General features: G+C 39.8%; 1 protein-coding gene across 6 annotated transcripts in view; it reads left to right on the top strand.

Annotated features, from left to right (window-relative positions):
- The window catches only part of THSD7B (thrombospondin type 1 domain containing 7B), a 985451-nt gene that overhangs the window by 732655 nt on the left and 238133 nt on the right, over positions 1-14663 (top strand). For 5 of the 6 annotated variants that reach the window (XM_051849593.3, XM_089329248.1, XM_070071551.2 and 2 more), the window contains one exon: positions 432-695. In XM_051849593.3, coding sequence (XP_051705553.3) covers positions 432-695 — 264 coding nt within the window. Of the gene's footprint in view, positions 1-431; positions 696-3695; positions 4322-14663 lie in introns of those variants that run through there. The other variant, XM_089329250.1, reaches the window with a different exon arrangement.

Below are 14663 nucleotides of genomic sequence, written 5' to 3'. Positions count from 1 at the left end.
AAAAAAAAAAAAAAAGTGAGGGGCTGGCACTGTGGTATAGTAGGTTAAGCATCCACTTGCAGTACCGGCATCCCATATGGGTGCCGCTTCCTGTCCCGGCTGTTCTACTTCAGATCCAACTCTCTGCTGATAGCCTGGGAGAGCAATAAAGGAGAGCCCAAGTGCTTGGGCCTCTGTACCCATGTGAAAGACCTGGAAGAAGCTCATGGCTTCAGATAGGCTCAGCTCTGCCTATTGGAGCATCTGGGGGAGTAAACCAGCAGATGAAAGACCTCTCTGTCTCTCCCTCTTTCAGTAACTCAGCCTCTCAAGTAAATAAATGACTTTAAAAAAAAAGTGAAAAAAGAAAAATTTGTAAGTGCAAATGTGTGAGTGGCTTTTAATAAATGACACATACCAAATTAATACATCAGTGTCTCTTGTTGGCACAGGAAAAAGCAGAAAGAAGGAGAAATGCCGGGATGCTGAACTGTACCCGCTGGAAGAAACGGAACTCTGTCCTTGTGATGTGTTTATATCCCAGCCTCATGGAAATTGGTCAGATTGCATTCTTCCAGAAGCCAGAATGGAGCCTCAGCGAGGACTGCGGGTACAAGGAGACAGCAAAGAATGTGGAAAAGGCGTGCGCTTTCGAGCGGTAGTGTGCTCTGATAAAAATGGAAGACCTGTTGATCCCTCCCACTGCAACAGCTCTGGTAAGGAGTTAGATGTGAAATAAATGATGAGAATGCTGACACGAAGCTCAGGAGATTTGTCAAGGCCTATAGTTAGTGGGTTTTTAATTTAATAATTGTTTTCATTAACACGTCTCTCAATGAATATCAACATAATTAATGCACACATTCATAGCTCAGTGATGACCTGGACTATGATTATTTTGGATCTTTGATTCGTTTGCTCTATACCTCATCTTTGCTTGTTGGCCACTTACTTACTGATGGTTAGCACAGTTACTCACTTTACCAAGGGGCCAAAGTCCAGTCCAAATCAGTACCCTGATGAAATATACAGAAGGCATCTGACCTTAAATTTCTTCTAAAGTAGTTGATAGAACACTAATGAAAAAGTTAATTTTGAATGTTTTTCAATATGTGATATAAGTACACCAAAACAAATAAATAGTAGAAATGAAAGGAAAAATCTGGCAGAGGCTTCTAAGCTGTTATTTGGAGAAATGACTATCTTTTCTGAAACCTTGGTGGAAGAATTGGAAAGATATGGATGAATAGAGATAGAAATGAAGCTTAAATATAGCTGAATGAAAACTGGTGGAGGGGCCAGCAGCACTGTGGCGCAGCAGGTTAATGCCTTGGCCTGAAGCGCCAGCATCCCATATGCACACTGGTTCGAGACCCTGCTGTTTCACTTCCGATCCAGCTCTCTGCTATGGCCTGGGAAAGCAGTACAAGATGGCCCAAGTCCTTGGGCCCCTGCACCTAGGTGGGAGAAACCTGGCTTTGGATTGGTGCAGCTCTGGCCATTGTGGCCATCTGGGGAGTGAACCATCGGATGGAAGACCTCTCTCTCTCTCTGCCTCTCCTCTCTCTGGGTAACTCTTTCAAATAAATAAATAAATCTTAAAAAAAAAAAAAAAGAAAGCTGGTGAAACAGGCTACAACCTATTTTTAATGGAGATTATGGATTTCCTGCTTCATTTTCAACTACATTCTAAAATGTGTGTGTACTGCTTTTGTTTTTTAATTTATTTTATTTGAGAGGAAGAGACAGAGATTTTCCATCCACTGACTCACTCCCCAAATGCTTGCAGTGCCCTAGCTGTGCAAGGTCAAAGCCCGGAGCCAAGAACTTAATCCAGATCTTCCACATAGGAGGCAGAGAGATCCAATTGCTTGAGCCATCATTGCTGCCTCCCAGGGCACAGACATCAACCAGAAGCAGGGATCGAGAGTAGCTCATGAATATATGAGACAGAGAGGTGGGGTGGGGAAAGGCATGCAGACATGTAGAGAAAGCTATGAAAGACTGAGAGACAGAGTAAGAGAGGGGCCATCTGCTGGTTTACTTGCTAAAGGGGCTAGACCAAGGCTAAGGCTAAGGCTGGAAGGCTGGATTTCAATCCAGTGTTTCATATGAGTGTAAGGAAACCAAATATTTGAGCCATCACAGCTGCCTCCTAGGGCCTGCATAAGCAGGAAGCTGGAGTCATCAGCCAGAAATAAATATTGAACCCAGGTGCTCCAATATGGGTGCTAGGCATCCTGACCAGTGTCTTAACCACTGTGACAAATGCTGGCTCCTATATCTTTATAAAGAGTTAAAAAACTAAGAATCTTACAGAAGATTATGGAAAGAGTTAGTATGTGAAAAGCCTTCAAAATGAATGGATAAATTTTGGTCTTAGTCATCAAGATTGGTACTAATAAGCTTTGTCAATAGGAAAAGAAATAGCAAATTGAGTTCAGTTCTAATACAAAAGTTAGAAAAATGGGAGCTCTATGTTGCTAGTATGCTAGCTCATCTTTATTTAAGTTCTGCATGTATTATTTTATGAATGCAATTTAAAGTTTAATGATTTTTTTAATTAATTGTTCTAGACCTGCTTCATAGGTTAGTCTATATTATTGTTTTAAGCAATTTACTTCAGAAAACATTAAATATAATCAAAGCAAATAATTGACCTGTTTTAAAGAAGCCAAAGCTAGGTACATTTAATCACCATTTTTTTTTTCAATTTTGATGTATTTATTGGTCTATTTTTTCTTTTATTTTATCAAAACCTATACAATGAATATCGGCTATGTACCTGTCATCTGTGATTTTGTTTGTACAGTTATGGGGAAATGAAAAACTGATGAAGTTGATTATACAGTGAGGTTAGAAAAAAATAAATGAACAAAAAGAATGTCAAGTTTTAATTAGCTCCAAGGATGCATAATAGAAAATCTTTAGATAGATGTAGGGTAAATCCTCACTGAAGTAACATACATCTGAGTGTAAAGATTGAGAAGAAGGCAGCATGTGAAAGTGCATAACATTGGCCGGCGCCGCGGCTCACTAGGCTAATCCTCCGCCTTGCGGCGCCGGCACTCTGGGTTCTAGTCCCGGTCGGGGCGCTGGATTCTGTCCCGGTTGCCCCTCTTCCAGGTCAGCTCTCTGCTGTAGCCAGGGAGTGCAGTGGAGGATGGCCCAAGTGCTTGGGCCCTGTACCTGCATGGGAGACCAGGAGAAGTACCTGGCTCCTGCCATCGGATCAGCACGGTGCACTGGCCACGGCGGCCATTGGAGGGTGAACCAACGGCAAAAGGAAGACCTTTCTCTCTGTCTCTCTCTCTCACTGTCCACTCTGCCTGTCAAAAAAAAAAAAAAGTCCATAACAAGGCAATTTCAGTCGTGGGATGTCCAGAGCACGGAGGCTAGGCAAGATGCCATGGCATAAACAAGGGAATCTCTGTGGCTTGGATGTAAGGGGTAGGAGGAGTCCTCTCTCTCTCTCTCTCTCTCTCACACACACACTTCAAAATGCTATGTTCATGGAAAAACAAAACTAAAAGATGTTTATTTTGGTGCAAAAAATAATGGAAATCCATTCATAGTTTTCTCATAGTATGCATTTTCCCTAAATTTTTTGAAGACACTTCATAATAACAGTCCTGTTTTCATCATGGACAAACTGGAAGCAGACTCATGACCCAGGCTGGTTCTCCTGATAACAGTGAATGCCTTACCCTTTCCAGCTCTTACTTGGATGTTGAGGTCCATCTGCATTTCCAAGATGACATCAGGGAAACTTCCTCCTGAGGACGACGCTTCTTTTTGCTGAGATTTCCTACATAGCTCCCCGCCGTACACTTGGCTGTGGGAGCACAACACAGCATGTTGTGAATGATCCACTCTAATGGTTTCCACACACACATGATTCAATCCACAGGAAATCACAACAGAGCTTGTTTGGCTTTGCAGACATCACTGTGGGGAAAAAAAGAAACTTCATAAAATGGGGTGTATGCCTATGTCCTGACAGCCATTGTTGGTTCCTAATGACTGCTACCACTGCCTAATGTCAAAGTGCAAGACTTGTTTCCCATCCATGACAATGGGACAAATGTTGGTCAGGACTTTCTAATTTGGAGCACAATATAATATATGTCAAAATTAAGATATTAGAGGAGAGTTCCTCCAACTGTGCCTCTTATCTCCAGTGATTTTTCTTTTCTTCAAAAATCAAACCTAAAAAGCATTCCTTCTCCTCCCATGCTGTGTTGGTCCTACTCCCTACTGCTGTTTTCATGCCTCATTCCAGTCTGTTCGGTATCCCCTCGTATCAGGCCAGTCCACTTCATCACTTCCCATTCCTCTTCCATGTCTTTTTTTTTCATAGCACTTAATAACCAACTTACGTGTTATACGTTTACTTTTATAAAGCTATTGCTTATTATCACAATCCATCCAATAAATGGTGACGTTCTGTCGCTCCCCGTCTTCTTGGAGGAACGACACAGGACCCTGCACTGTTCTTTCGTCTGCTCGGCCCTCCCCGGGTTTGCTGCTGGTTCTTCCCGGGTTGGCTACCGTCCCTTCCACCTCCGTGGAAGGGCGTTTCCCCCTGCCACATTCCCCACTTCCGCGGGGCAGCGGCACACCGCCGGCCGGCTCTCTCGGGGGCTGCACAGGTGTTCCCCTTAGATGTTCCCCCTAGATGTTCCTGGTGCATGCCGTCTCTCTCCTCCTTTATAGTCCTTTTCCACCAATCCCAACTCTGCTACCCACACGCCGAGTACGCTGCTCTCCTCCAATCAGGAGCAGGTCCTACAGTTTATTGGTTGAACTGGAGGCAGCTGCGTAGAAGCTGTTTCCCTTCTCAGCGCCATATTGTGGGAACGCAGATGCATAGAATAAGTCTTAATTCCAGTAACTTAGTCTAGTCCAGGTTGCTCCCCACAACGTTCCAAGAAAGTGGTAAAGAGTTTTTTATTTTTACCTTATGTCAGCTTTTTACCTGCTATATGCACAGCACCTGGAATACTGCCTGAAAGTAGCAGGCATTCAAAACACATTTTTGAAGGCAGGACTACATCACCAGGTGTCAATGATTTTGCCTTCTAAATATCTCTCAATCTTCCCCTTTTCTGGTTCTTCCTACTGCCCTTATAATAGATGTCTATTGCTCTGTTGTCAATTATCTATGCGATAGCTATCCTGCCAAAAGCAATCAGCAATCACAGTAAAATACAAATAACACCATGCTATTGACCTAACTGACCCTCCAGAATGCTGGTGAATATATACGTAGTCTGCCCAGGGTGGTCTTTCCCCTCATCTCATGAGACCCCATATTCTCTGGGATGAAATCGGGTGCTGCCTATATTTAGCTTTATTTTTTTTTTTAAATCCTCCATGTAGATTTCTATTCCTCTTCTTAAACTGAGAGCTCATTGAAAATAACAACTAAATCATGTTCATTTCTCCATCTTCAATGCTTAACACAGGGTCTTGTCCCTCATAGTTTCTCAGTATATGTTGCCTTAGGATATGTATGAAAAGACTGGTTTAAATAAAAGGCAACATATTTGCCTGTATAAAAGTTCTTGGGTGTTTATTTGTGTGTGTGTGTGTGTGTACAGTCCTTCCTGGTAGAAGAGCTGTAACAGAAGTATATCCATAGAGAAGTCATCAGTGAAATAAATAACCAAACAATAAGGAAAACATGGCTCTATTTTGCCTTTAATATATGTTTGGGTTGAGAGGAAATTAAATTGCATTGCTTTCAATAAACAAGGAATGTTTTTGAAAGAAGAAAAAAAAACACAGTTTTCAAAGTGATCCACTGATCACCATATAAAGAAATTTTAATTCATCAAATGATAAAGTAGATATGTATTTTATATCTGATTCCAGATAAATTATGATTGATTTTGATAGACAGTTATCTACATTAGTGTTTTACTCAGAAACCAAACACTTTCAACTTAACCTTGTTATAATTTCATTAATTTGATGTCACGTATAAGGAGGTACAGATAGCAAAGCAAAATAATTATAATAATAATATGTAAAGAATCTCTCATTTATTTAAGTAATAAGATTATTTGAATACTTGTATAATAATATTATTTGAATTCTTACCACTGGAAAATGTGAATTTAATGTTAATACATTGAGAAAGTTTATATTGTAACTGAGTGTGTGTTTAACTTTATATAATTGAAGTATTTGTATTAAAACATCATAATGCACCGATTTATTTTGGCTAGGCTGGGGGGGACATGCCTAAAGACTGAAAGTTCCATCTTTATTAAGCAAGGTGATAAAAAGAGCATTTTATAAAGTCCTGCTGCACAAGCTCTCTGCCCTCTGCTCTGTTGTACAGAAACAAAAGAATTATACCCTGCCCTCTCTTGCAGAAAAAATACAAGGCAATTTAGTCTTCTGCAATTTTAGTCAAAAGACCTGTTTCCTAAAACTTCAACAAATTTATATTTCCTGAGACATTGAAAGACTGTTCAAATACCACTTAAGGAAGATAATAGAACCTGGGCCAAAGAGATTTAAGTCTGACAAGATGAAGAATATGTTTCTGTGTTTTTCCCATTTAGATGTTGCTTCTGTTGATATACAACTCATATAAGTTTGTTTCTTTAGAAGTCTGTCTCTGTGTCCATCTTTCTCCATCCCTGTTTGTGCCTTTTTTTTTTTAAATTTTTTATTTGACAGGTAGAGTTATAAACAGTGAGAGAGAGAGAGAGACAGAGACAGAGAGAAAGGTCTTCCTTCCATTGATTCACCCTCCAAATGGCCGTCATGGCCGGAGCTGCACTTATCCGAAGCCAGGAGCCGGGTGCTTCCTCCCAGGGTCCCATGTGGGTGCAGGAGCCCATGCACCTGGGCCATCCTCCACTGCACTCCCGGGCCACAGCAGAGAGCTGGATTGGAAGAGAAGCAACTGGACTAGAATCGGCGCCTATACGGGATGCCGGCACCGCAGGCGGAGGATTAGCCAAATGAGCCATGGCGCCGCCCCTTGTGCCTTTCTTAAAGATTTGCAGCAGCGGTTGCCCATCCACTACCGTCTCTCAGTCCTTTCTCCTACCACCCTTCTCCAAATTGCAATGAAAGGAATAGTCTCCAAAAGCCAATCTGATTAGCATTCTCGTAGGTTTTAAACCTTTAATGGTAATTCGCCACCCAGAACCCTTATCATGGGACGCTAAGCCCTTCGTGATCTAGACCCTGAAGCCTCATCCTGTGTCCTCCCTACTGAACTCTAGCAGTTTGGGGGTTCTTTCTTACCACAATATGTAACATTCACTTCTAGGAAGCTTTTGCCATCTGAACCAATACACTGCCCTCCTGATGTGATTTTAACTTTCCCCTCTGCTTCCTAATTCTCTAGTTGACTCCTAATACCCTCTGGATGTCCATCAGAAATGTCGCACTTTCTAAAAAGCCCCAGCCAGTCCTGTAAGGCAGCCTTTCCCCAATCCCTAGAACTTATGAGAAGCTGAACATATCTGTCTCATGCCCCTTAGCAATCTGTGCGTCACCGACCCTAGCACTTCCATTTACTTGCCTCATTCCTAGTGCATCACATCAGAAGACTGTGTGCTCCTTAAAGGAGTAACCATGTCCACTTCATCTTTCTATCATCCTTAGCACATAGCCAAGTGCCAGGATATCATGTATACTCAATAATTGTTAAAGCACACAATCTAAATTGTGTTCTGTGTGAATAACTTCAATGTGCCTATGTGTGTTAATGCCCTATGGCTAGTAATAACACAGCAAACTTGATGACTTAAAGCAACACTTATTTATTTGTTCACAGTTCTAAAGGTCAGATGGCCAGAATTAGTTTCACTGGTTCAAAATGAAGGTGTAATCAGACCACATGTCCTCAAGTGCTGCAGAAAAGAAGCTTTTTTTCTGGGTTTCTCTGGGTTCTGCTGAGACATTCCTTGCATCTCGTGGGTCATGGCCACTTCCTGTGTCTTCAAAGAAGCAGAGCATCTCCTTCCGTGGCACACATCAACCTTCCTTTCTTGTCAGATATTCTGTCTGCCTCCGATAAAGATAAACCTGGGAAACTGCAGACAAAAAGCCTAGGAGTAACCATTATGAATCAGGCTAGATAAATTGATCTTTTATTCAACCTATAAAGCACTAGCAACAAGTGAAAAAAGATTAGACTTTGTCAGAATTGAAGATTTATGTGCCATGAAGGACACCGCCAAAAACCTAGACAACGGATAGAACAGAAGAAAATATTTGCAAATGACATGTCTTAAACAGCATTCGTATCCGGAACATATCAAGAAACCTGATGTCAGGGTGGGGTCTGTGGTGTAGTGGATTAAGACAGTTCTTAGAATGTCTGTGTTCCAAATTAGAACGCCAGTTCAAGTCTTGGCAACTCTTCTTCCAGTCCAGCTCCCTGATAATGTGCCTGGGAAACTGCAGATAGTGATTCATGTGCTTGAAACCCTGTTACCCATGTGAGAGACTTGGATGGAGTTCCTGGCTCCTGACTTGAGCCTGTCCCAGCCTCTGCTTTTATAGATATTTGAGGGATGAACCAGTAGATGAAAGATATTTGTCTCTCTCCCTGTACCTTTCAAAGAAAGAAATATTTTTAAAAAGAAACCTTCCTATAAACAACAAAAACTCAAATAACCCACCTCAGAATGATCACAATATTTAAATTGCCCTATCTCCAGAGACAATAGATAGAAGGCCAATAAACATATGAAAAAATACTCAACACCATTAGATTTTAAGGAAATACAAACCAAAACCATGAGATACCATCGCATAGATGTTAAGATAGCTGTAGTTAAAATAGCAAAAAATAAATGTTGGCAAGAATGTAAGTGAATTTGCACTCTTATACATGGCTTGCGGAGAAGCAAATGATGTTGCTACTTTGGGAAATTTTTTGCAGTTCCTCAAAAGCCTCCTCATGGAGTTAGTAAATGACTAAGAAGAATGAAATGCATGTTTAAGAGAAATTAATCATCCATAAAAAGTATGTACATGAATGTTGAGCTGCATCTCTGATGAAACTCAGGACAACACAACTCTGATCAACACCCAAATGGATAAATAAAATATAGCACATATGTAATACAATGCAATATTATTTGGCAAGTAAAAGAATGACATCATATATCTATAGATTTATCTTGACATCATTATACTAAGTAAAAAAGTCACATGAGACCATGTAATGTAAGGTTCTGTTTACATGAAATGTCCAGAAGAGTCAACTATAGGAATATAAAATAGATTAGTAGTTGTCTAATACTGGGAAGAGAGAGAGCTGAGGCAGAATGATGAGGAACTACTAACAGATTTGAGTTTTCTTTTGGGAGTGACAAAAATTTTCTAAGATTGCTTGTGGTAATGGGTGTATCTGTGAATATGCTAAAAAATATAAAATTTTACATATAATTTTGCATTTGAACTGTGTGTGAACTCTATCTCAGAAAAGCTGTCAAAATTTAAGATCTAATTAGAATAAGTAATTTTGAATAAATAATTCAAAAATAGTTAAATACACAATATATATGGCATGTCTGTGTTATAATACATGTGCATGTACACATATACACGCATACATAGATTCACACATATCAGAAATTTTGGCACTAGAGACTTTTTAAGTCTGCTTATTTATTATTTATTCTTAAAATATATTTAAACAGCAGCAGAGTTTGACTCATTTGGAGTTTTTTATGAAGAACCTATTATAATAGGAATAGACTTCTAAACCAATAAAATTAATTAAGCATGGAACTTACCAGAAGAGAAAATTGGATGAACTGTTTTTAAGACAGTGATTAATGCTGGAATTGTTTCAGAAACAGCCTATCAGGAGAAGGGGGCATTTAATCTGAGTCTTAGAAGGAAGAAAGAGTGTTTTGTTGTTTGGAAACATTTCAAAATCCTCTTAGTATTATTAGGAAAAGGATCAGGGTACGTTGATAGAGTAATGGGAAGGATGCTCACTGAAATTTTAATACACAAAAACACACTCTTTCAATCAGAGTAGGTGCTTGAATAGCATCTTTTTAATAAGTAGGAGTTTACAGTTTGCAATATTATATTTTCTGACTCGTTTGGAACATTTTAATACTCTTTGTGAATGTTTTTCCTTGTAAACCATCTTAAATACTTCTTGGTAGATGACATTACATTAAAACACATAAAATGCGTAATTTAATTTCTATAGTGACTATTGATGCAATTTTACTTTGCAATAAAAAATACACTGAAGTTTGCTTTTGAGGAATTGCTATAAAATTTTTATCTGGATATAGATTTTTAGGTGCCCTTTGTGTACCGTAAGGCAGAGCTGTGCTTTTACCTGCCATCCCTTTCATATCCTGAGTTGCATCTCATTATTTCAACATGTTAACAGCCTCTGCATCTTAACTCTGACATCCAACAGATTAGCTGTTACTTGGCTTTAGATTATCCCAAAAATTTGGAAAGCAAGCTGTGTCTTTATCCAAGTTGTTAATAAAAATGTTGAATAAAATAGGACAAAACATTTCCCCCACAGTGTTCAGTTGCAAAGGGATGTCTCTAAAGATATTGCTGATCCATTAATCTACATCATATGAGTAGCTACACAAATCTGTCCAGGTACTTCGAGTTGCTTATTGGGGTATCAGGGGAGTTTTTGTCAGATTCGTTTCTGCCTAAAGCATCATCTTCTTTATCAGCCTGATAAATCAATCAGATAGGAATTAGCTCTAAATTGATCTAAGTGAGCCATGCTGACACCTAGTACCCATTTCTTTATTAAAATATACACAAGTTCTTTAATAGTATGTTTATAGATTTTTGTCATTATCAGACACCATAATGTGGGTTATTCTCCTGTGGCATAGCCTTCTGGCTAGACCCACCATCAGGCCAAGTTACACTATATTCAAGGACAATGAAACTTTTACCAGCTCATATTTATTTCAGGTGGTAATGCTATTCAATAGGCCTATCTAACAAGGTAGGCATATACTGCAGAATGTATTTCCTACACTGATTTGATTTCTATATTTGCTTCATGGTGTATTTTTCTGCATTTTGCCCGTTGATCTTCTGATAATGATGACTACAGTTGTTGTTCCTTAATTTGTACCCTATATTCTTTTTTTAAAAAAAAGATTTATTTATTTAGCTGAAAATCAGAGTTACACAGAGAGAGAAGAGTCAGAGAGAGGTCTTCCATCCACTGGTTCACTCCCCAATTGGCTGCAACGGCCGGAACTGCGCCCATCTGAAGCCAGGAGCCAGGAACTTCTTCCAGGTCTCCCACTTGGATGCAGGGGCCCAAGAACTTGGGCCATCTTCTACTGCTTTCCCAGGCCATAGCAGAGAGCTGGATCAGAAGTGGAGCAGCCAGGCCTCGAACCGGAGCCCAGATGGGATGCCAGCACTTCAGGCCGGGGTGTTAACCCATTGTGCCACAGCGCTGGCCCCGTACCCTATATTCTTAGTATGATTTGAACCTTCTCTTTCTTAGTTCAGGTGTTATTCTCAGTTTCATACTTTCACCTGTCCTTTTGTCCTCTCACGTCTTTGAGTTTGACTAAAAGTGCTATAGTGCATGTTAGCTACAAAATATTTTTTCTCCCTTTAAAATGTATTTAACCATTTGCTAAGAAGCCCATTATATCTGTCCCCCCCCCCAAAAAAAAAAAAACTTAACTGAAATATTCAGTATGATCTGCACTGAAAATAATTTATTTTCAAAGCCCTTCTTCCTTTTTCTTTCTCAAGGGATCCTAGATAAAAATAAGAACATGTTAATACTGAACACCTGTTTCTCACCAAGCTTCTTACCCTCGTGTCTAAGATTATAGCATCTCAAGAGCCATGTTCCAGATTTCTCATCAGTTATCTTCCTTCCCACCTACAACATTCAAAATAAGTAGCATATAATTCATCTGGTACGTTTTGAAGGTGTTTCCTTGCTTATTGGAGCCACACATCAGGAACGTGAGCTCTTTGAGCAGGCGCTCTTTGTTGGACACTCTCGGGTTTTGCTTTTTTTATAAGATAGTATCTATTTACTAGAAATAAAGCCTCAGACCTCACCCCGCCCAGTCTTGAAAATTTGTCAAATTCAAATACGTAAAATTTTTCCAGATGGTTGTTGCAATAATAAATAATGGAAACAGGTATAATCATGCACAGTCCTCCCCGCGTGTCTATGGGAGGTGTATTCCAGAATCCACTGTGTGTGCCAAAATGTGTAGATGCTCAAAATATATAATAATGCATGGGATTTACGTTTTACATGTGCACATCTTGCAATGTACTTTAAATCATCTCTTTATGACTTAAAACGTCTTAAAACAGTGTAAATGCTGTGTACATAGATGTTACACTTGCAGGTTAAGGAATCAGGACAAAGGAAAAATCTGTTCACTATGGATAGATTTCTAGGTTCTTAATGCTTTGTGGAGGGATGGCTACTGTTTTTTGAATGGTGACCTCACTCAATACCTGCTTTAGGGATCTGAGCAGGAGAAAAATGACAATAGTTATCTTGAAGGTCATTATAATACTTCTCTGTGTCCTTATGTTTTATGTCTGAAGAACTAAAGGGCTTCATCATATTCCTGGTCAGTGTTTTCTGTGGAGTAGCTCATCAAGCTGATGTATTATTAGGCTGCTTTCAATTTCAGACAATGAGGACACAGTGAAGCAACCTCAGTTTTATTTTGTTTTGTTTTGTTTTGTTTTGTTTTGTTTTGTTTTGTTTTGACAGGCAGAGTTAGACAGTGAGAGAGAGAGACAGAGAGAAAGGTCTTCCTTCTGTTGGTTCACTTCCAAAATGGCTGCCATGGCCAGAACTGTGCCAATCCAAAGCCAGGAGTCAGGTGCCTCCTCTTGGTCTCCCATGCAGGTGTAGGGACCCAAGCACCTGGGCCATCCTCCATTGCCCTCCTGGGCCACAGCAGAGAGCTGGACTGGACGAGGAGCAACCAGGACTAGAACTTGGCACCCACATGGGATGCCGGCGCCTCAGGTGGAGGATTAACCAAGTGAGCCATGGCGCCAGCCCCACAACCTTTTTGAGGCCCGTGGCTGGACACATGGTGGGATACGTGACAGGGAAAGCTTTCTGTCTCAGAAGAAACATGCATGATGTCTCCTGGTTCTGCCCTCTACTTACAACTCAGCCTGTAGCAGTCTGTTTTTCCTGACTCTGTGTCTCTTGGTCTCCCTGTTTTTGCTTCACAGCCTGGCTTTCCATCACCTACCCTGTTTCTATAATGTTTCTGTGTCTCACATGTAAAATTCACTCAGAGTGTATCTGAGTTGCTGCATATACTCATCTCTAGCACCTGCACCTCTTCCTTTTATTTTCAATTCATTTTCCCCATTTCACCAAATTTCCCCATTCACTCTGTACCCCCAATCTGATTCGCTCTACTCATGTTTAATTTATAACCTTCCAATCTACTCTGCAATTGTTTATGTTAGTGTATGTGTAGTTCTGCTATATAGATATAAATAAATATAGGTATATATAATTGTTTAGTTAGTGGCTTAATTTACATTAATCATATATTGTGGATCTACAAAAAGTTCATGGAAACACATATGAAAAAAAAATCTATGTGTGGGGGTGTGTCTGGCATTGTGGCATAGCACATAAAGCTGCTGTCCCTACGAGTACCAGCTCAACTCCTGACTGCTCCACTTCCAATCCAGCTCCCTGCTAATGGTCTGGGAAAAGCAGAGGAAGATGGCCCAAGTACTCGGACCCCTGTGTCCACATGGGAAAGCCAGATTAATCTCCTGGCTCCTGGCTTAGGCCTGGCCCAGCCTGGCCATACTGGCCATCTGGGGAGTGGAACAACAGATGGAAGATCTTACTCTATCTTCCTCTCTCTGTAACTCTGACTTCCAGATATGTAAATAAATCTTTTAAAAGTAATCTATGCATGGATTTCTAAAATTTTTGCACATAAACAGATATCCTTTAATCCAATTTTCCATGAACTTTTTGAAATTCATTCATATGTCCATATTTTTTCTAATAAGTAACAGCAACATTTAATGAGCATTTATAATATTCTATACTTTTCTGTAGATGTTCTCTTTATTAACTAATTTAATTATTAATAATATCAGTTTGATATTATTCCCGTGTTACAGATTCGAATATCAAGGAAAGAGAGGTGAAGTAGTTTGCAGAAAGTTGTCCAACCAGGAAGATCAGGGCTTGTTTTCTCATGTAATTTGGTTTCAGAACCTGACTCTTTATCAATATAGTGACTGCCTTTATAAATTCTGCTGTGTGCAAATTAGTTTATTCTTTGGGGGACATTGCATGATATTCCATCTTTTTTGCACAGTCAGTATTTTGCATTTCATTCCACTGGCGATGAATTATACAGGTTTCATTCAGCTCTTGGCCACACAGATATTATGAGTAGTCCTATAAATGAACTGCTATGAGTAGTCCTGTAGACCTTCTTCAACTGTGGTATGATCACTGGATAACTAGTAAGACAGTATGAATGCAATTTAAAAACAAACAACATTAAATCAAGAACAGTAGCAAAAAGGAGACATATACCAAAATGTTAATATTGGACAGCTTTGGGCTGATAAGAATGTTTTCTTCCTACAACTGTTTCCTCTTTTTCCTTTCTATTTCTCCTGTCTCTCTGTCTCAAATTATACTG

This window comes from Oryctolagus cuniculus, chromosome 3 (assembly GCF_051225735.1).
Source record: "Oryctolagus cuniculus isolate XC-2025 breed Fujian yellow rabbit chromosome 3, ASM5122573v1, whole genome shotgun sequence".
In the NCBI taxonomy this organism is placed as follows: domain Eukaryota; kingdom Metazoa; phylum Chordata; class Mammalia; order Lagomorpha; family Leporidae; genus Oryctolagus; species Oryctolagus cuniculus.
Note: the sequence above shows the minus strand (reverse complement) of the source record. Positions and strands in the feature narration are given on the sequence as shown.